Raw genomic sequence first — 21,965 nt, forward strand, 5'->3', positions numbered from 1 at the left:
AACCATCCACAAGGAATACCACATCCTTTCTGGAGGTGTCATGATCAACTGAGAAAAGAAATAGATTATGTCAATCAGACTGGTCAAATGTAGGGCTTGTGGTCAAATTATACAGTCGTTTCTAAGAATCAGCTGACATGGTACTAACACTTCCTGACTCTTAATTAACAGTGATGACACATACCTAAAACTGTTGGCGATTCTGGAGTAACGTCAATAACAACTGCCTCCACCGAGGACAGAAGTTGCTGCTGGATGTTTGGAAGGTCAGTGAAGTCAGAGACAGACAGAGCGTAACTGGGATCATGTGATATCCTCTGCAATTCTCTGCTATCAGAACTCCTTGTTCCAATTCCAAAGATCAAGACCCCAAGCTCCTTCAGAGCAGAAGCTGGAGTGTCAACATTGTCAAAGGACCTTCCACCACTCAGCAGAATCAGTAACTGTGGAACACCTTCAAAGCGTCGACTTCCGGAGGAGGCAGTAAAGACATTGTCTCTCACGTACTGGAGAGCTGCTCCAGTGTTGAGAGGTCTCCCACCTTTGTGTCTCAGACCTCTTACAGTGTTGAGAATCTCTCCTTTTGTTGTGTAGGTGTTCAGATAGAATTGGGCAGCTGGATCTCTACTGTACTGGACCACAGCAACGCGATCTTTGTTCTCATCCACACCGAGTGTCTCCACCACTCTTTGAACAAAGTCCCGCATTGCTGGGAATCCACTCCTAGTGCCATCAGATCCATCCAGCAAGAACACGACATCCCTCCTGGGAGCCTGACTCTCAACTAGTGAATGTGAATGTTCAGAAAAAGAGTCATATTAAATGTTGCATTGGTAAGGGAAAAACAGGACAAAGATGCTTCTGTCATATGAAAGTCATCCCTTTCCCTAATCTCAAACAACTGTTCAAAGAAAGTGGCAATGTGTGCATTGGACTGAGTGCTATCATCGAGAACATTCCTACAGAGGTATGAATTGAAACCAACATGAAAGGTCTCAGGTGCATCTACTTAAAATGTCAAAGCTATCAAATACTCCATCCTGATGTAAGAGAGCAAATGGAACTGATCAAAACCATATCTTTCTTACCTAGTATTGTTGGTATTACTGTTGGTGTCATGGTTGTCACCTGTACAATGACAGTGCTTATAGCAGAAAGAAGCTGCTGTTGGACATTGGGGAGGTCAGTAAATTCAGACACGGAAAGAGCATAGCTGGGGTCATAGGATATCTTTTGTAATTCTCTGCTATCAGAGCTCCTTGTTCCAATTCCAAACACCAAGACACCAAGCTCCTTGAGAGCAGACGCTGGTGTATCTACATTGTCAAAGGACCTTCCACCATTCAACAGTATCAGAATCTGTGGAACCCCTTCAAGGCGCCTACTTCCGGAGGAGGCAGTAAAGACATTGTCCCTGACATACTGGAGAGCTGCCCCAGTGTTGAGGGGTCTCCCTCCTTTGTGCCTCAGGCCTCTTACGGTCTCCACAACGTCTTCCTTTGTTGTATGAGTGTTCAGATAGAAGTGGGCCTCTGATTCTCTGCTATACTGGACCACAGAGACTCGATCTCTGTTTTCCTCCACAGTGAGTTTCTCTACCACTCTTTGAACAAAGTCACGCATTGCTGGGAAGCCATTCTTAGTTCCATCAGAACCATCCAGCAGGAATACTACATCCTTTCTGGCAATGCTTTGGTCCACTAAGAGTATCAGAAACAAAACAAAAATATATGTCAACATTGCTTCATGGAACCTGAGACTGAAATATGTGTGTGTTGCTTTAGTTGTCCTGGATAACGCATCAGTTCTTACCTATGACTGTTGGGGTTATGGGTGTAGCCTCAACTTGTACAGTTATGAGTGTGGAGAAAAACTGCTCCTGGATGCTGGGGAGGTCAGTGAATTCAGAAACAGACTGGGAAAAACTAGGATCAGTGGCAATCCTTTCGACCTCTCTGCTGGAATTTCTGGTTCCAATGCCAAAGATCAAGACCCCACTCTTTTTCAGGGCAGAAGCTGGTATGTCAACATTATCACTGGACCTTCCCCCACTCAGAAGTATCAGCATCTGAGGGACGCCCTCTTGGCTTCTGCTTCCTGAGGAGGCAGTAAAGACGTTGTCCCTTACGTATTGGAGGGCTGCCCCAGTGTTAAGGGGTCTACCTCCTCTGTGCCTCAGACTTCTGACAGTGTCAAGAATGTCCTCCTTGGTGGTGTATGTGTTCAGATAGAAATGAACTTCTTGATCTCTACCGTACTGGACAACAGAAACGCGGTCTTTGTCTCCTCCCACATTGAGTTTCCCCACTACTCTCTGAACAAAATCACGCATTGCTGGGAATCCATTCCTTGCGCCATCAGAACCATCCACAAGGAATACCACATCCTTTCTGGAGGTGTCATGATCAACTGAGAAAAGAAATAGATTATGTCAATCAGACTGGTCAAATGTAGGGCTTGTGGTCAAATTATACAGTCGTTTCTAAGAATCAGCTGACATGGTACTAACACTTCCTGACTCTTAATTAACAGTGATGACACATACCTAAAACTGTTGGCGATTCTGGAGTAACGTCAATAACAACTGCCTCCACCGAGGACAGAAGTTGCTGCTGGATGTTTGGAAGGTCAGTGAAGTCAGAGACAGACAGAGCGTAACTGGGATCATGTGATATCCTCTGCAATTCTCTGCTATCAGAACTCCTTGTTCCAATTCCAAAGATCAAGACCCCAAGCTCCTTCAGAGCAGAAGCTGGAGTGTCAACATTGTCAAAGGACCTTCCACCACTCAGCAGAATCAGTAACTGTGGAACACCTTCAAAGCGTCGACTTCCGGAGGAGGCAGTAAAGACATTGTCTCTCACGTACTGGAGAGCTGCTCCAGTGTTGAGAGGTCTCCCACCTTTGTGTCTCAGACCTCTTACAGTGTTGAGAATCTCTCCTTTTGTTGTGTAGGTGTTCAGATAGAATTGGGCAGCTGGATCTCTACTGTACTGGACCACAGCAACGCGATCTTTGTTCTCATCCACACCGAGTGTCTCCACCACTCTTTGAACAAAGTCCCGCATTGCTGGGAATCCACTCCTAGTGCCATCAGATCCATCCAGCAAGAACACGACATCCCTCCTGGGAGCCTGACTCTCAACTAGTGAATGTGAATGTTCAGAAAAAGAGTCATATTAAATGTTGCATTGGTAAGGGAAAAACAGGACAAAGATGCTTCTGTCATATGAAAGTCATCCCTTTCCCTAATCTCAAACAACTGTTCAAAGAAAGTGGCAATGTGTGCATTGGACTGAGTGCTATCATCGAGAACATTCCTACAGAGGTATGAATTGAAACCAACATGAAAGGTCTCAGGTGCATCTACTTAAAATGTCAAAGCTATCAAATACTCCATCCTGATGTAAGAGAGCAAATGGAACTGATCAAAACCATATCTTTCTTACCTAGTATTGTTGGTATTACTGTTGGTGTCATGGTTGTCACCTGTACAATGACAGTGCTTATAGCAGAAAGAAGCTGCTGTTGGACATTGGGGAGGTCAGTAAATTCAGACACGGAAAGAGCATAGCTGGGGTCATAGGATATCTTTTGTAATTCTCTGCTATCAGAGCTCCTTGTTCCAATTCCAAACACCAAGACACCAAGCTCCTTGAGAGCAGACGCTGGTGTATCTACATTGTCAAAGGACCTTCCACCATTCAACAGTATCAGAATCTGTGGAACCCCTTCAAGGCGCCTACTTCCGGAGGAGGCAGTAAAGACATTGTCCCTGACATACTGGAGAGCTGCCCCAGTGTTGAGGGGTCTCCCTCCTTTGTGCCTCAGGCCTCTTACGGTCTCCACAACGTCTTCCTTTGTTGTATGAGTGTTCAGATAGAAGTGGGCCTCTGATTCTCTGCTATACTGGACCACAGAGACTCGATCTCTGTTTTCCTCCACAGTGAGTTTCTCTACCACTCTTTGAACAAAGTCACGCATTGCTGGGAAGCCATTCTTAGTTCCATCAGAACCATCCAGCAGGAATACTACATCCTTTCTGGCAATGCTTTGGTCCACTAAGAGTATCAGAAACAAAACAAAAATATATGTCAACATTGCTTCATGGAACCTGAGACTGAAATATGTGTGTGTTGCTTTAGTTGTCCTGGATAACGCATCAGTTCTTACCTATGACTGTTGGGGTTATGGGTGTAGCCTCAACTTGTACAGTTATGAGTGTGGAGAAAAACTGCTCCTGGATGCTGGGGAGGTCAGTGAATTCAGAAACAGACTGGGAAAAACTAGGATCAGTGGCAATCCTTTCGACCTCTCTGCTGGAATTTCTGGTTCCAATGCCAAAGATCAAGACCCCACTCTTTTTCAGGGCAGAAGCTGGTATGTCAACATTATCACTGGACCTTCCCCCACTCAGAAGTATCAGCATCTGAGGGACGCCCTCTTGGCTTCTGCTTCCTGAGGAGGCAGTAAAGACGTTGTCCCTTACGTATTGGAGGGCTGCCCCAGTGTTAAGGGGTCTACCTCCTCTGTGCCTCAGACTTCTGACAGTGTCAAGAATGTCCTCCTTGGTGGTGTATGTGTTCAGATAGAAATGAACTTCTTGATCTCTACCGTACTGGACAACAGAAACGCGGTCTTTGTCTCCTCCCACATTGAGTTTCCCCACTACTCTCTGAACAAAATCACGCATTGCTGGGAATCCATTCCTTGCGCCATCAGAACCATCCACAAGGAATACCACATCCTTTCTGGAGGTGTCATGATCAACTGAGAAAAGAAATAGATTATGTCAATCAGACTGGTCAAATGTAGGGCTTGTGGTCAAATTATACAGTCGTTTCTAAGAATCAGCTGACATGGTACTAACACTTCCTGACTCTTAATTAACAGTGATGACACATACCTAAAACTGTTGGCGATTCTGGAGTAACGTCAATAACAACTGCCTCCACCGAGGACAGAAGTTGCTGCTGGATGTTTGGAAGGTCAGTGAAGTCAGAGACAGACAGAGCGTAACTGGGATCATGTGATATCCTCTGCAATTCTCTGCTATCAGAACTCCTTGTTCCAATTCCAAAGATCAAGACCCCAAGCTCCTTCAGAGCAGAAGCTGGAGTGTCAACATTGTCAAAGGACCTTCCACCACTCAGCAGAATCAGTAACTGTGGAACACCTTCAAAGCGTCGACTTCCGGAGGAGGCAGTAAAGACATTGTCTCTCACGTACTGGAGAGCTGCTCCAGTGTTGAGAGGTCTCCCACCTTTGTGTCTCAGACCTCTTACAGTGTTGAGAATCTCTCCTTTTGTTGTGTAGGTGTTCAGATAGAATTGGGCAGCTGGATCTCTACTGTACTGGACCACAGCAACGCGATCTTTGTTCTCATCCACACCGAGTGTCTCCACCACTCTTTGAACAAAGTCCCGCATTGCTGGGAATCCACTCCTAGTGCCATCAGATCCATCCAGCAAGAACACGACATCCCTCCTGGGAGCCTGACTCTCAACTAGTGAATGTGAATGTTCAGAAAAAGAGTCATATTAAATGTTGCATTGGTAAGGGAAAAACAGGACAAAGATGCTTCTGTCATATGAAAGTCATCCCTTTCCCTAATCTCAAACAACTGTTCAAAGAAAGTGGCAATGTGTGCATTGGACTGAGTGCTATCATCGAGAACATTCCTACAGAGGTATGAATTGAAACCAACATGAAAGGTCTCAGGTGCATCTACTTAAAATGTCAAAGCTATCAAATACTCCATCCTGATGTAAGAGAGCAAATGGAACTGATCAAAACCATATCTTTCTTACCTAGTATTGTTGGTATTACTGTTGGTGTCATGGTTGTCACCTGTACAATGACAGTGCTTATAGCAGAAAGAAGCTGCTGTTGGACATTGGGGAGGTCAGTAAATTCAGACACGGAAAGAGCATAGCTGGGGTCATAGGATATCTTTTGTAATTCTCTGCTATCAGAGCTCCTTGTTCCAATTCCAAACACCAAGACACCAAGCTCCTTGAGAGCAGACGCTGGTGTATCTACATTGTCAAAGGACCTTCCACCATTCAACAGTATCAGAATCTGTGGAACCCCTTCAAGGCGCCTACTTCCGGAGGAGGCAGTAAAGACATTGTCCCTGACATACTGGAGAGCTGCCCCAGTGTTGAGGGGTCTCCCTCCTTTGTGCCTCAGGCCTCTTACGGTCTCCACAACGTCTTCCTTTGTTGTATGAGTGTTCAGATAGAAGTGGGCCTCTGATTCTCTGCTATACTGGACCACAGAGACTCGATCTCTGTTTTCCTCCACAGTGAGTTTCTCTACCACTCTTTGAACAAAGTCACGCATTGCTGGGAAGCCATTCTTAGTTCCATCAGAACCATCCAGCAGGAATACTACATCCTTTCTGGCAATGCTTTGGTCCACTAAGAGTATCAGAAACAAAACAAAAATATATGTCAACATTGCTTCATGGAACCTGAGACTGAAATATGTGTGTGTTGCTTTAGTTGTCCTGGATAACGCATCAGTTCTTACCTATGACTGTTGGGGTTATGGGTGTAGCCTCAACTTGTACAGTTATGAGTGTGGAGAAAAACTGCTCCTGGATGCTGGGGAGGTCAGTGAATTCAGAAACAGACTGGGAAAAACTAGGATCAGTGGCAATCCTTTCGACCTCTCTGCTGGAATTTCTGGTTCCAATGCCAAAGATCAAGACCCCACTCTTTTTCAGGGCAGAAGCTGGTATGTCAACATTATCACTGGACCTTCCCCCACTCAGAAGTATCAGCATCTGAGGGACGCCCTCTTGGCTTCTGCTTCCTGAGGAGGCAGTAAAGACGTTGTCCCTTACGTATTGGAGGGCTGCCCCAGTGTTAAGGGGTCTACCTCCTCTGTGCCTCAGACTTCTGACAGTGTCAAGAATGTCCTCCTTGGTGGTGTATGTGTTCAGATAGAAATGAACTTCTTGATCTCTACCGTACTGGACAACAGAAACGCGGTCTTTGTCTCCTCCCACATTGAGTTTCCCCACTACTCTCTGAACAAAATCACGCATTGCTGGGAATCCATTCCTTGCGCCATCAGAACCATCCACAAGGAATACCACATCCTTTCTGGAGGTGTCATGATCAACTGAGAAAAGAAATAGATTATGTCAATCAGACTGGTCAAATGTAGGGCTTGTGGTCAAATTATACAGTCGTTTCTAAGAATCAGCTGACATGGTACTAACACTTCCTGACTCTTAATTAACAGTGATGACACATACCTAAAACTGTTGGCGATTCTGGAGTAACGTCAATAACAACTGCCTCCACCGAGGACAGAAGTTGCTGCTGGATGTTTGGAAGGTCAGTGAAGTCAGAGACAGACAGAGCGTAACTGGGATCATGTGATATCCTCTGCAATTCTCTGCTATCAGAACTCCTTGTTCCAATTCCAAAGATCAAGACCCCAAGCTCCTTCAGAGCAGAAGCTGGAGTGTCAACATTGTCAAAGGACCTTCCACCACTCAGCAGAATCAGTAACTGTGGAACACCTTCAAAGCGTCGACTTCCGGAGGAGGCAGTAAAGACATTGTCTCTCACGTACTGGAGAGCTGCTCCAGTGTTGAGAGGTCTCCCACCTTTGTGTCTCAGACCTCTTACAGTGTTGAGAATCTCTCCTTTTGTTGTGTAGGTGTTCAGATAGAATTGGGCAGCTGGATCTCTACTGTACTGGACCACAGCAACGCGATCTTTGTTCTCATCCACACCGAGTGTCTCCACCACTCTTTGAACAAAGTCCCGCATTGCTGGGAATCCACTCCTAGTGCCATCAGATCCATCCAGCAAGAACACGACATCCCTCCTGGGAGCCTGACTCTCAACTAGTGAATGTGAATGTTCAGAAAAAGAGTCATATTAAATGTTGCATTGGTAAGGGAAAAACAGGACAAAGATGCTTCTGTCATATGAAAGTCATCCCTTTCCCTAATCTCAAACAACTGTTCAAAGAAAGTGGCAATGTGTGCATTGGACTGAGTGCTATCATCGAGAACATTCCTACAGAGGTATGAATTGAAACCAACATGAAAGGTCTCAGGTGCATCTACTTAAAATGTCAAAGCTATCAAATACTCCATCCTGATGTAAGAGAGCAAATGGAACTGATCAAAACCATATCTTTCTTACCTAGTATTGTTGGTATTACTGTTGGTGTCATGGTTGTCACCTGTACAATGACAGTGCTTATAGCAGAAAGAAGCTGCTGTTGGACATTGGGGAGGTCAGTAAATTCAGACACGGAAAGAGCATAGCTGGGGTCATAGGATATCTTTTGTAATTCTCTGCTATCAGAGCTCCTTGTTCCAATTCCAAACACCAAGACACCAAGCTCCTTGAGAGCAGACGCTGGTGTATCTACATTGTCAAAGGACCTTCCACCATTCAACAGTATCAGAATCTGTGGAACCCCTTCAAGGCGCCTACTTCCGGAGGAGGCAGTAAAGACATTGTCCCTGACATACTGGAGAGCTGCCCCAGTGTTGAGGGGTCTCCCTCCTTTGTGCCTCAGGCCTCTTACGGTCTCCACAACGTCTTCCTTTGTTGTATGAGTGTTCAGATAGAAGTGGGCCTCTGATTCTCTGCTATACTGGACCACAGAGACTCGATCTCTGTTTTCCTCCACAGTGAGTTTCTCTACCACTCTTTGAACAAAGTCACGCATTGCTGGGAAGCCATTCTTAGTTCCATCAGAACCATCCAGCAGGAATACTACATCCTTTCTGGCAATGCTTTGGTCCACTAAGAGTATCAGAAACAAAACAAAAATATATGTCAACATTGCTTCATGGAACCTGAGACTGAAATATGTGTGTGTTGCTTTAGTTGTCCTGGATAACGCATCAGTTCTTACCTATGACTGTTGGGGTTATGGGTGTAGCCTCAACTTGTACAGTTATGAGTGTGGAGAAAAACTGCTCCTGGATGCTGGGGAGGTCAGTGAATTCAGAAACAGACTGGGAAAAACTAGGATCAGTGGCAATCCTTTCGACCTCTCTGCTGGAATTTCTGGTTCCAATGCCAAAGATCAAGACCCCACTCTTTTTCAGGGCAGAAGCTGGTATGTCAACATTATCACTGGACCTTCCCCCACTCAGAAGTATCAGCATCTGAGGGACGCCCTCTTGGCTTCTGCTTCCTGAGGAGGCAGTAAAGACGTTGTCCCTTACGTATTGGAGGGCTGCCCCAGTGTTAAGGGGTCTACCTCCTCTGTGCCTCAGACTTCTGACAGTGTCAAGAATGTCCTCCTTGGTGGTGTATGTGTTCAGATAGAAATGAACTTCTTGATCTCTACCGTACTGGACAACAGAAACGCGGTCTTTGTCTCCTCCCACATTGAGTTTCACCACTACTCTCTGAACAAAATCACGCATTGCTGGGAATCCATTCCTTGCGCCATCAGAACCATCCACAAGGAATACCACATCCTTTCTGGAGGTGTCATGATCAACTGAGAAAATAAATAGATTATGTCAATCAGACTGGTCAAATGTAGGGCTTGTGGTCAAATTATACAGTCGTTTCTAAGAATCAGCTGACATGGTACTAACACTTCCTGACTCTTAATTAACAGTGATGACACATACCTAAAACTGTTGGCGATTCTGGAGTAACGTCAATAACAACTGCCTCCACCGAGGACAGAAGTTGCTGCTGGATGTTTGGAAGGTCAGTGAAGTCAGAGACAGACAGAGCGTAACTGGGATCATGTGATATCCTCTGCAATTCTCTGCTATCAGAACTCCTTGTTCCAATTCCAAAGATCAAGACCCCAAGCTCCTTCAGAGCAGAAGCTGGAGTGTCAACATTGTCAAAGGACCTTCCACCACTCAGCAGAATCAGTAACTGTGGAACACCTTCAAAGCGTCGACTTCCGGAGGAGGCAGTAAAGACATTGTCTCTCACGTACTGGAGAGCTGCTCCAGTGTTGAGAGGTCTCCCACCTTTGTGTCTCAGACCTCTTACAGTGTTGAGAATCTCTCCTTTTGTTGTGTAGGTGTTCAGATAGAATTGGGCAGCTGGATCTCTACTGTACTGGACCACAGCAACGCGATCTTTGTTCTCATCCACACCGAGTGTCTCCACCACTCTTTGAACAAAGTCCCGCATTGCTGGGAATCCACTCCTAGTGCCATCAGATCCATCCAGCAAGAACACGACATCCCTCCTGGGAGCCTGACTCTCAACTAGTGAATGTGAATGTTCAGAAAAAGAGTCATATTAAATGTTGCATTGGTAAGGGAAAAACAGGACAAAGATGCTTCTGTCATATGAAAGTCATCCCTTTCCCTAATCTCAAACAACTGTTCAAAGAAAGTGGCAATGTGTGCATTGGACTGAGTGCTATCATCGAGAACATTCCTACAGAGGTATGAATTGAAACCAACATGAAAGGTCTCAGGTGCATCTACTTAAAATGTCAAAGCTATCAAATACTCCATCCTGATGTAAGAGAGCAAATGGAACTGATCAAAACCATATCTTTCTTACCTAGTATTGTTGGTATTACTGTTGGTGTCATGGTTGTCACCTGTACAATGACAGTGCTTATAGCAGAAAGAAGCTGCTGTTGGACATTGGGGAGGTCAGTAAATTCAGACACGGAAAGAGCATAGCTGGGGTCATAGGATATCTTTTGTAATTCTCTGCTATCAGAGCTCCTTGTTCCAATTCCAAACACCAAGACACCAAGCTCCTTGAGAGCAGACGCTGGTGTATCTACATTGTCAAAGGACCTTCCACCATTCAACAGTATCAGAATCTGTGGAACCCCTTCAAGGCGCCTACTTCCGGAGGAGGCAGTAAAGACATTGTCCCTGACATACTGGAGAGCTGCCCCAGTGTTGAGGGATCTCCCTCCTTTGTGCCTCAGGCCTCTTACGGTCTCCACAACGTCTTCCTTTGTTGTATGAGTGTTCAGATAGAAGTGGGCCTCTGATTCTCTGCTATACTGGACCACAGAGACTCGATCTCTGTTTTCCTCCACAGTGAGTTTCTCTACCACTCTTTGAACAAAGTCACGCATTGCTGGGAAGCCATTCTTAGTTCCATCAGAACCATCCAGCAGGAATACTACATCCTTTCTGGCAATGCTTTGGTCCACTAAGAGTATCAGAAACAAAACAAAAATATATGTCAACATTGCTTCATGGAACCTGAGACTGAAATATGTGTGTGTTGCTTTAGTTGTCCTGGATAACGCATCAGTTCTTACCTATGACTGTTGGGGTTATGGGTGTAGCCTCAACTTGTACAGTTATGAGTGTGGAGAAAAACTGCTCCTGGATGCTGGGGAGGTCAGTGAATTCAGAAACAGACTGGGAAAAACTAGGATCAGTGGCAATCCTTTCGACCTCTCTGCTGGAATTTCTGGTTCCAATGCCAAAGATCAAGACCCCACTCTTTTTCAGGGCAGAAGCTGGTATGTCAACATTATCACTGGACCTTCCCCCACTCAGAAGTATCAGCATCTGAGGGACGCCCTCTTGGCTTCTGCTTCCTGAGGAGGCAGTAAAGACGTTGTCCCTTACGTATTGGAGGGCTGCCCCAGTGTTAAGGGGTCTACCTCCTCTGTGCCTCAGACTTCTGACAGTGTCAAGAATGTCCTCCTTGGTGGTGTATGTGTTCAGATAGAAATGAACTTCTTGATCTCTACCGTACTGGACAACAGAAACGCGGTCTTTGTCTCCTCCCACATTGAGTTTCCCCACTACTCTCTGAACAAAATCACGCATTGCTGGGAATCCATTCCTTGCGCCATCAGAACCATCCACAAGGAATACCACATCCTTTCTGGAGGTGTCATGATCAACTGAGAAAAGAAATAGATTATGTCAATCAGACTGGTCAAATGTAGGGCTTGTGGTCAAATTATACAGTCGTTTCTAAGAATCAGCTGACATGGTACTAACACTTCCTGACTCTTAATTAACAGTGATGACACATACCTAAAACTGTTGGCGATTCTGGAGTAACGTCAATAACAACTGCCTCCACCGAGGACAGAAGTTGCTGCTGGATGTTTGGAAGGTCAGTGAAGTCAGAGACAGACAGAGCGTAACTGGGATCATGTGATATCCTCTGCAATTCTCTGCTATCAGAACTCCTTGTTCCAATTCCAAAGATCAAGACCCCAAGCTCCTTCAGAGCAGAAGCTGGAGTGTCAACATTGTCAAAGGACCTTCCACCACTCAGCAGAATCAGTAACTGTGGAACACCTTCAAAGCGTCGACTTCCGGAGGAGGCAGTAAAGACATTGTCTCTCACGTACTGGAGAGCTGCTCCAGTGTTGAGAGGTCTCCCACCTTTGTGTCTCAGACCTCTTACAGTGTTGAGAATCTCTCCTTTTGTTGTGTAGGTGTTCAGATAGAATTGGGCAGCTGGATCTCTACTGTACTGGACCACAGCAACGCGATCTTTGTTCTCATCCACACCGAGTGTCTCCACCACTCTTTGAACAAAGTCCCGCATTGCTGGGAATCCACTCCTAGTGCCATCAGATCCATCCAGCAAGAACACGACATCCCTCCTGGGAGCCTGACTCTCAACTAGTGAATGTGAATGTTCAGAAAAAGAGTCATATTAAATGTTGCATTGGTAAGGGAAAAACAGGACAAAGATGCTTCTGTCATATGAAAGTCATCCCTTTCCCTAATCTCAAACAACTGTTCAAAGAAAGTGGCAATGTGTGCATTGGACTGAGTGCTATCATCGAGAACATTCCTACAGAGGTATGAATTGAAACCAACATGAAAGGTCTCAGGTGCATCTACTTAAAATGTCAAAGCTATCAAATACTCCATCCTGATGTAAGAGAGCAAATGGAACTGATCAAAACCATATCTTTCTTACCTAGTATTGTTGGTATTACTGTTGGTGTCATGGTTGTCACCTGTACAATGACAGTGCTTATAGCAGAAAGAAGCTGCTGTTGGACATTGGGGAGGTCAGTAAATTCAGACACGGAAAGAGCATAGCTGGGGTCATAGGATATCTTTTGTAATTCTCTGCTATCAGAGCTCCTTGTTCCAATTCCAAACACCAAGACACCAAGCTCCTTGAGAGCAGACGCTGGTGTATCTACATTGTCAAAGGACCTTCCACCATTCAACAGTATCAGAATCTGTGGAACCCCTTCAAGGCGCCTACTTCCGGAGGAGGCAGTAAAGACATTGTCCCTGACATACTGGAGAGCTGCCCCAGTGTTGAGGGGTCTCCCTCCTTTGTGCCTCAGGCCTCTTACGGTCTCCACAACGTCTTCCTTTGTTGTATGAGTGTTCAGATAGAAGTGGGCCTCTGATTCTCTGCTATACTGGACCACAGAGACTCGATCTCTGTTTTCCTCCACAGTGAGTTTCTCTACCACTCTTTGAACAAAGTCACGCATTGCTGGGAAGCCATTCTTAGTTCCATCAGAACCATCCAGCAGGAATACTACATCCTTTCTGGCAATGCTTTGGTCCACTAAGAGTATCAGAAACAAAACAAAAATATATGTCAACATTGCTTCATGGAACCTGAGACTGAAATATGTGTGTGTTGCTTTAGTTGTCCTGGATAACGCATCAGTTCTTACCTATGACTGTTGGGGTTATGGGTGTAGCCTCAACTTGTACAGTTATGAGTGTGGAGAAAAACTGCTCCTGGATGCTGGGGAGGTCAGTGAATTCAGAAACAGACTGGGAAAAACTAGGATCAGTGGCAATCCTTTCGACCTCTCTGCTGGAATTTCTGGTTCCAATGCCAAAGATCAAGACCCCACTCTTTTTCAGGGCAGAAGCTGGTATGTCAACATTATCACTGGACCTTCCCCCACTCAGAAGTATCAGCATCTGAGGGATGCCCTCTTGGCTTCTGCTTCCTGAGGAGGCAGTAAAGACGTTGTCCCTTACGTATTGGAGGGCTGCCCCAGTGTTAAGGGGTCTACCTCCTCTGTGCCTCAGACTTCTGACAGTGTCAAGAATGTCCTCCTTGGTGGTGTATGTGTTCAGATAGAAATGAACTTCTTGATCTCTACCGTACTGGACAACAGAAACGCGGTCTTTGTCTCCTCCCACATTGAGTTTCCCCACTACTCTCTGAACAAAATCACGCATTGCTGGGAATCCATTCCTTGCGCCATCAGAACCATCCACAAGGAATACCACATCCTTTCTGGAGGTGTCATGATCAACTGAGAAAATAAATAGATTATGTCAATCAGACTGGTCAAATGTAGGGCTTGTGGTCAAATTATACAGTCGTTTCTAAGAATCAGCTGACATGGTACTAACACTTCCTGACTCTTAATTAACAGTGATGACACATACCTAAAACTGTTGGCGATTCTGGAGTAACGTCAATAACAACTGCCTCCACCGAGGACAGAAGTTGCTGCTGGATGTTTGGAAGGTCAGTGAAGTCAGAGACAGACAGAGCGTAACTGGGATCATGTGATATCCTCTGCAATTCTCTGCTATCAGAACTCCTTGTTCCAATTCCAAAGATCAAGACCCCAAGCTCCTTCAGAGCAGAAGCTGGAGTGTCAACATTGTCAAAGGACCTTCCACCACTCAGCAGAATCAGTAACTGTGGAACACCTTCAAAGCGTCGACTTCCGGAGGAGGCAGTAAAGACATTGTCTCTCACGTACTGGAGAGCTGCTCCAGTGTTGAGAGGTCTCCCACCTTTGTGTCTCAGACCTCTTACAGTGTTGAGAATCTCTCCTTTTGTTGTGTAGGTGTTCAGATAGAATTGGGCAGCTGGATCTCTACTGTACTGGACCACAGCAACGCGATCTTTGTTCTCATCCACACCGAGTGTCTCCACCACTCTTTGAACAAAGTCCCGCATTGCTGGGAATCCACTCCTAGTGCCATCAGATCCATCCAGCAAGAACACGACATCCCTCCTGGGAGCCTGACTCTCAACTAGTGAATGTGAATGTTCAGAAAAAGAGTCATATTAAATGTTGCATTGGTATGGGAAAAACAGGACAAAGATGCTTCTGTCATATGAAAGTCATCCCTTTCCCTAATCTCAAACAACTATTCAAAGAAAGTGGCAATGTGTGCATTGGACTGAGTGCTATCATCGAGAACATTCCTACAGAGGTATGAATTGAAACCAACATGAAAGGTCTCAGGTGCATCTACTTAAAATGTCAAAGCTATCAAATACTCCATCCTGATGTAAGAGAGCAAATGGAACTGATCAAAACCATATATTTCTTACCTAGTATTGTTGGTATTACTGTTGGTGTCATGGTTGTCACCTGTACAATGACAGTGCTTATAGCAAAAAGAAGCTGCTGTTGGACATTGGGGAGGTCAGTAAATTCAGACACGGAAAGAGCATAGCTGGGGTCATAGGATATCTTTTGTAATTCTCTGCTATCAGAGCTCCTTGTTCCAATTCCAAACACAAAGACACCAAGCTCCTTGAGAGCAGACGCTGGTGTATCTACATTGTCAAAGGACCTTCCACCATTCAACAGTATCAGAATCTGTGGAACACCTTCAAGGCGCCTACTTCCGGAGGAGGCAGTAAAGACATTGTCCCTGACATACTGGAGAGCTGCCCCAGTGTTGAGGGGTCTCCCTCCTTTGTGCCTCAGGCCTCTTACGGTCTCCACAACGTCTTCCTTTGTTGTATGAGTGTTCAGATAGAAGTGGGCCTCTGATTCTCTGCTATACTGGACCACAGAGACTCGATCTCTGTTTTCCTCCACAGTGAGTTTCTCTACCACTCTTTGAACAAAGTCACGCATTGCTGGGAAGCCATTCTTAGTGCCATCAGAACCATCCAGCAGGAATACTACATCCTTTCTGGCAATGCTTTGGTCCACTAAGAGTATCAGAAACAAAACAAAAATATATGTCAACATTGCTTCATGGAACCTGAGACTGAAATATGTGTGTGTTGCTTTAGTTGTCCTGGATAACGCATCAGTTCTTACCTATGACTGTTGGGGTTATGGGTGTAGCTTCAACTTGTACAGTTATGAGTGTGGAGAAAAACTGCTCCTGGACACTGGGGAGGTCAGTGAATTCAGAAACAGACTGGGAAAAACTAGGATCAGTGGCAATCCTTTGAACCTCTCTGCTGGAATTTCTGGTTCCAATGCCAAAGATCAAGACCCCACTCTTTTTCAGGGCAGAAGCTGGTATGTCAACATTATCACTGGACCTTTCCCCACTCAGAAGTATCAGCATCTGAGGGACGCCCTCTTGGCTTCTGCTTCCTGAGGAGGCAGTAAAAACGTTGTCCCTTACGTATTGGAGGGCTGCCCCAGTGTTAAGGGGTCTACCTCCTCTGTGCCTCAGACTTCTGACAGTGTCAAGAATGTCCTCCTTGGTGGTGTATGTGTTCAGATAGAAATGAACTTCTTGATCTCTACCATACTGGACAACAGAAACGCGGTCTTTGTCTCCTCCCACATTGAGTTTCCCCACTACTCTCTGAACAAAATCACGCATTGCTGGGAATCCATTCCTTGCGCCATCAGAACCATCCACAAGGAATACCACATCCTTTCTGGAGGTGTCATGGTCAACTGAGAAAAGAAATAGATTATGTCAATCAGACTGGTCAAATGTAGGGCTTGTGGTCAAATTATACAGTCGTTTCTAAGAATCAGCTGACATGTTACTAACACTTCCTGACTCTTAATTAACAGTGATGACACATACCTAAAACTGTTGGCGATTCTGGAGTAACGTCAATAACAACTGCCTCCACCGAGGACAGAAGTTGCTGCTGGATGTTTGGAAGGTCAGTGAAGTCAGAGACAGACAGAGCGTAACTGGGATCATGTGATATCCTCTGCAATTCTCTGCTATCAGAACTCCTTGTTCCAATTCCAAAGATCAAGACCCCAAGCTCCTTCAGAGCAGAAGCTGGAGTGTCAACATTGTCAAAGGACCTTCCACCACTCAGCAGAATCAGTAACTGTGGAACACCTTCAAAGCGTCGACTTCCGGAGGAGGCAGTAAAGACATTGTCTCTCACGTACTGGAGAGCTGCTCCAGTGTTGAGAGGTCTCCCACCTTTGTGTCTCAGACCTCTTACAGTGTTGAGAATCTCTCCTTTTGTTGTGTAGGTGTTCAGATAGAATTGGGCAGCTGGATCTCTACTGTACTGGACCACAGCAACGCGATCTTTGTTCTCATCCACACCGAGTGTCTCCACCACTCTTTGAACAAAGTCCCGCATTGCTGGGAATCCACTCCTAGTGCCATCAGATCCATCCAGCAAGAACACGACATCCCTCCTGGGAGCCTGACTCTCAACTAGTGAATGTGAATGTTCAGAAAAAGAGTCATATTAAATTTTGCATTGGTAAGGGAAAAACAGGACAAAGATGCTTCTGTCATATGAAAGTCATCCCTTTCCCTAATCTCAAACAACTATTCAAAGAAAGTGGCAATGTGTGCATTGGACTGAGTGCTATCATCGAGAACATTCCTACAGAGGTATGAAATGAAACCAACATGAAAGGTCTCAGGTGCATCTACTTAAAATGTCAAAGCTATCAAATACTCCATCCTGATGTAAGAGAGCAAATGGAACTGATCAAAACCATATCTTTCTTACCTAGTATTGTTGGTATTACTGTTGGTGTCATGGTTGTCACCTTTACAATGACAGTGCTTATAGCAGAAAGAAGCTGCTGTTGGACATTGGGGAGGTCAGTAAATTCAGACACGGAAAGAGCATAACTTGGGTCATTGGATATCTTTTGTAATTCTCTGCTATCAGAGCTCCTTGTTCCAATTCCAAACACCAAGACACCAAGCTCCTTGAGAGCAGACGCTGGTGTATCTACATTGTCAAAGGACCTTCCACCATTCAACAGTATCAGAATCTGTGGAACACCTTCAAGGCGCCTACTTCCGGAGGAGGCAGTAAAGACATTGTCCCTGACATACTGGAGAGCTGCCCCAGTGTTGAGGGGTCTCCCTCCTTTGTGCCTCAGGCCTCTTACGGTCTCCACAACGTCTTCCTTTGTTGTATAAGTGTTCAGATAGAAGTCGGCCTCTGATTCTCTGCTATACTGGACCACAGAGACTCGATCTCTGTTTTCCTCCACAGTGAGTTTCTCTACCACTCTTTGAACAAAGTCACGCATTGCTGGGAAGCCATTCTTAGTGCCATCAGAACCATCCAGCAGGAATACTACATCCTTTCTGGCAATGCTTTGGTCCACTAAGAGTATCAGAAACAAAACAAAAATATATGTCAACATTGCTTCATGGAACCTGAGACTGAAATATGTGTGTGTTGCTTTAGTTGTCCTGGATAACGCATCAGTTCTTACCTATGACTGTTGGGGTTATGGGTGTAGCCTCAACTTGTACAGTTATGAGTGTGGAGAAAAACTGCTCCTGGACGCTGGGGAGGTCAGTGAATTCAGAAACAGACTGGGAAAAACTAGGATCAGTGGCAATCCTTTCGACCTCTCTGCTGGAATTTCTGGTTCCAATGCCAAAGATCAAGACCCCACTCTTTTTCAGGGCAGAAGCTGGTATGTCAACATTATCACTGGACCTTCCCCCACTCAGAAGTATCAGCATCTGAGGGACGCCCTCTTGGCTTCTGCTTCCTGAGGAGGCAGTAAAGACGTTGTCCCTTACGTATTGGAGGGCTGCCCCAGTGTTAAGGGGTCTACCTCCTCTGTGCCTCAGACTTCTGACAGTGTCAAGAATGTCCTCCTTGGTGGTGTATGTGTTCAGATAGAAATGAACTTCTTGATCTCTACCGTACTGGACAACAGAAACGCGGTCTTTGTCTCCTCCCACATTGAGTTTCCCCACTACTCTCTGAACAAAATCACGCATTGCTGGGAATCCATTCCTTGCGCCATCAGAACCATCCACAAGGAATACCACATCCTTTCTGGAGGTGTCATGATCAACTGAGAAAATAAATATATTATGTCAATCAGACTGGTCAAATGTAGGGCTTGTGGTCAAATTATACAGTCGTTTCTAAGAATCAGCTGACATGTTACTAACACTTCCTGACTCTTAATTAACAGTGATGACACATACCTAAAACTGTTGGCGATTCTGGAGTAACGTCAATAACAACTGCCTCCACCGAGGACAGAAGTTGCTGCTGGATGTTTGGAAGGTCAGTGAAGTCAGAGACAGACAGAGCGTAACTGGGATCATGTGATATCCTCTGCAATTCTCTGCTATCAGAACTCCTTGTTCCAATTCCAAAGATCAAGACCCCAAGCTCCTTCAGAGCAGAAGCTGGAGTGTCAACATTGTCAAAGGACCTTCCACCACTCAGCAGAATCAGTAACTGTGGAACACCTTCAAAGCGTCGACTTCCGGAGGAGGCAGTAAAGACATTGTCTCTCACGTACTGGAGAGCTGCTCCAGTGTTGAGAGGTCTCCCACCTTTGTGTCTCAGACCTCTTACAGTGTTGAGAATCTCTCCTTTTGTTGTGTAGGTGTTCAGATAGAATTGGGCAGCTGGATCTCTACTGTACTGGACCACAGCAACGCGATCTTTGTTCTCATCCACACCGAGTGTCTCCACCACTCTTTGAACAAAGTCCCGCATTGCTGGGAATCCACTCCTAGTGCCATCAGATCCATCCAGCAAGAACACGACATCCCTCCTGGGAGCCTGACTCTCAACTAGTGAATGTGAATGTTCAGAAAAAGAGTCATATTAAATGTTGCATTGGTAAGGGGAAAACAGGACAAAGATGCTTCTGTCATATGAAAGTCATCCCTTTCCCTAATCTCAATTGGACTGATTGCTATCATAGAGAACATTCCTACAGAGGTATGAAATAAAACCAACATGAAAGGTCTCAGCGGCATCTACTTAAAATGTCAAAGCTATCAAATACTCCATCCTGATGTAAGAGAGCAACTGGAACTGATCAAAACCATATCTTTCTTACCTAGTATTGTTGGTATTACTGTTGGTGTCATGGTCGTGACCTGTACAATGACAGTCCTCATAGCAGAAAGAAGCTGCTGTTGGACATTGGGGAGGTCAGTAAATTCGGACACGGAAAGAGCATAACTGGGGTCATGGGATATTTTTTGTAATTCTTTGCTATCAGAGCTCCTTGTTCCAATTCCAATCACCAAGACACCAAGCTCCTTGAGAGCATATGCTGGTGTATCCACATTGTCTCTTGACCTTCCACTACTAATCAGAATGAGTATTTGTTTCACACCCTCCGAGTGTCTACTCCCAGAGGAGCTGATGAAGACATTTTCTTTCACAAACTTCAGAGCTGCTCCAGTATTAAGGGGTCTTCCTCCTTTATGTGAGAGTCCCCTTACAGAATTCAACATGTCCTCCTTTCTCAGAAATGAATTCAAATAAAAATTAGCCACTGCCAAGTTACTAAACTGTACCACTGCCACTCTGTCGTTATTTTGTTCCACGTTGAGATTTTCAATGATTTTGTGGAGGAAATCCCGAATAGCTGGGTATTCTTTTCTGGTGTTATCTGATCCATCCAGAAGAAACACAATATCTCTCCTATTTTCGTCGTTTTCTGCTGTTTCCAATAAAAAGAAATAAAAAAACATAAAACAAATAAATAAAAAACATATGACCTGTTTAATACTTAAATAATTTATGTTGTTCTTTTCAAAAATCGAATATAGAGAGTCAACGTTTACAGTAAGTCACCAGTACACTTTAATATTTCTTACCAACTCTAGTTTCCTCTTGTGGTCTCACTTGAGCAAGATGTGTCTCTAAACTTTTCTGGATGTTTTGAAGGTTTGCAAAATCAGGGACTGAATAAGAATAATTTGGAAGAGATGATATTGATTGCATTTCAACCAAATCAGTCATCCTTGATCCAATTGCAAATGTTACAACCCCAAAAGTCTTTAGTGCCCTGGAAGGACCTCGAGGAGAATCTCTAGATCTGCCACCAGTCAGTAGCACTAGGATCTGTTGAGCACCCTCATGACGTCGACTTCCAGCATTAGTAGTAAAGACATTGTCCTTCACAAACTGGAGGGCTGTGCCAGTATATTGAGGCCTCCCGCCCTTTGGTTTTAGATTTCTGACTGCTGTAAGTACATCATCTCTTGTCTTGTAAGCATTCAGGTTGAAGTTCACTGCTGCACTGTTGCTGTACTGCACAACAGCAACTTGATCTTTTCCCTGGTCCACATCAAACTTTTCCACCACTTTCGCAACAAACTCACGTATTGCTGTGAATCTACTCCTAACATCATCAGATCCATCAAGGAGGAAAACAATGTCTCTTTTCACACTGGGGCCTTGAACTAGAATGAAAATTCAACTAAATCAGCAAATTGTGCATGGTACATAATACATTTCAAGATACAGTATAAGCTACATACTGTATTTTGAAGTTGATTGAAAAACAACTTATTTTATAAATATTTTCATAGAAATTGTTTAATATTGTACTCTGTTTCACTCACCTAAGCCTGGTCTTGCTGAATCTTTGTGAGAGACAATTGCTGAGAGCAACTGTTGTCTAACAAGAGAGAGGTCAGAAAACTCTCTGAGAAGATATGCCTGATTAGGACTGTATGCAATGCTCTGCATCTCCGCTCCATCTGCGTCTTTGACCCCAACAGTCAAAAGCACAATTCCAGCTGCCTTCAGACTCTCAGATGGAACCACAACATCATCCTGGGATTTCCCCCCACTTAGCAGTATTAGTATCTGAGGAATGCCCTCTTGGAGTCTGCTTCCAGAGGAGACAGTAAAGACATTGTTTTTAACATAATCAAGAGCTTCCCCAGTGTTGAGGGGCCTTCCTCCTTCCAGATTGATATTGCGTACTTTTGCCATGATATCACTCTTTGATGAGTATGTGTTCAATAGGAAATGAGTGGTGGGTTTGTCACTGTACTGGATCACAGCAACATGTGTTTTGTCTGGCCCAATTTCTAGATGTTTAACAAATTGGCCAAGAAA

General features: G+C 44.8%; 2 protein-coding genes across 2 annotated transcripts in view; both read right to left on the reverse strand.

The window, feature by feature from the left end:
- LOC311143297 (collagen alpha-3(VI) chain-like) overlaps nucleotides 1-21,965 on the reverse strand; it is a 159,745-nt gene that overhangs the window by 94,287 nt on the left and 43,493 nt on the right. The window lies entirely within an intron of this gene.
- Nucleotides 165-19,975, reverse strand: LOC311143369 (uncharacterized protein; the record flags this gene model as incomplete). Its single annotated transcript, XM_084179210.1, has 26 exons — nucleotides 165-784; nucleotides 1,089-1,700; nucleotides 1,813-2,409; nucleotides 2,546-3,145; nucleotides 3,450-4,061; nucleotides 4,174-4,770; nucleotides 4,907-5,506; nucleotides 5,811-6,422; nucleotides 6,535-7,131; nucleotides 7,268-7,867; nucleotides 8,172-8,783; nucleotides 8,896-9,492; nucleotides 9,629-10,228; nucleotides 10,533-11,144; nucleotides 11,257-11,853; nucleotides 11,990-12,589; nucleotides 12,894-13,505; nucleotides 13,618-14,214; nucleotides 14,351-14,950; nucleotides 15,255-15,866; nucleotides 15,979-16,575; nucleotides 16,712-17,311; nucleotides 17,616-18,227; nucleotides 18,340-18,936; nucleotides 19,073-19,672; nucleotides 19,945-19,975. 26 exons carry the CDS (start codon nucleotides 19,973-19,975, stop codon nucleotides 165-167), a joined length of 15,123 nt encoding a protein of 5,040 aa, XP_084035336.1.

Source organism: Coregonus lavaretus (genome assembly GCF_964263955.1).
Source record: "Coregonus lavaretus genome assembly, chromosome: 16".
In the NCBI taxonomy this organism is placed as follows: domain Eukaryota; kingdom Metazoa; phylum Chordata; class Actinopteri; order Salmoniformes; family Salmonidae; genus Coregonus; species Coregonus lavaretus.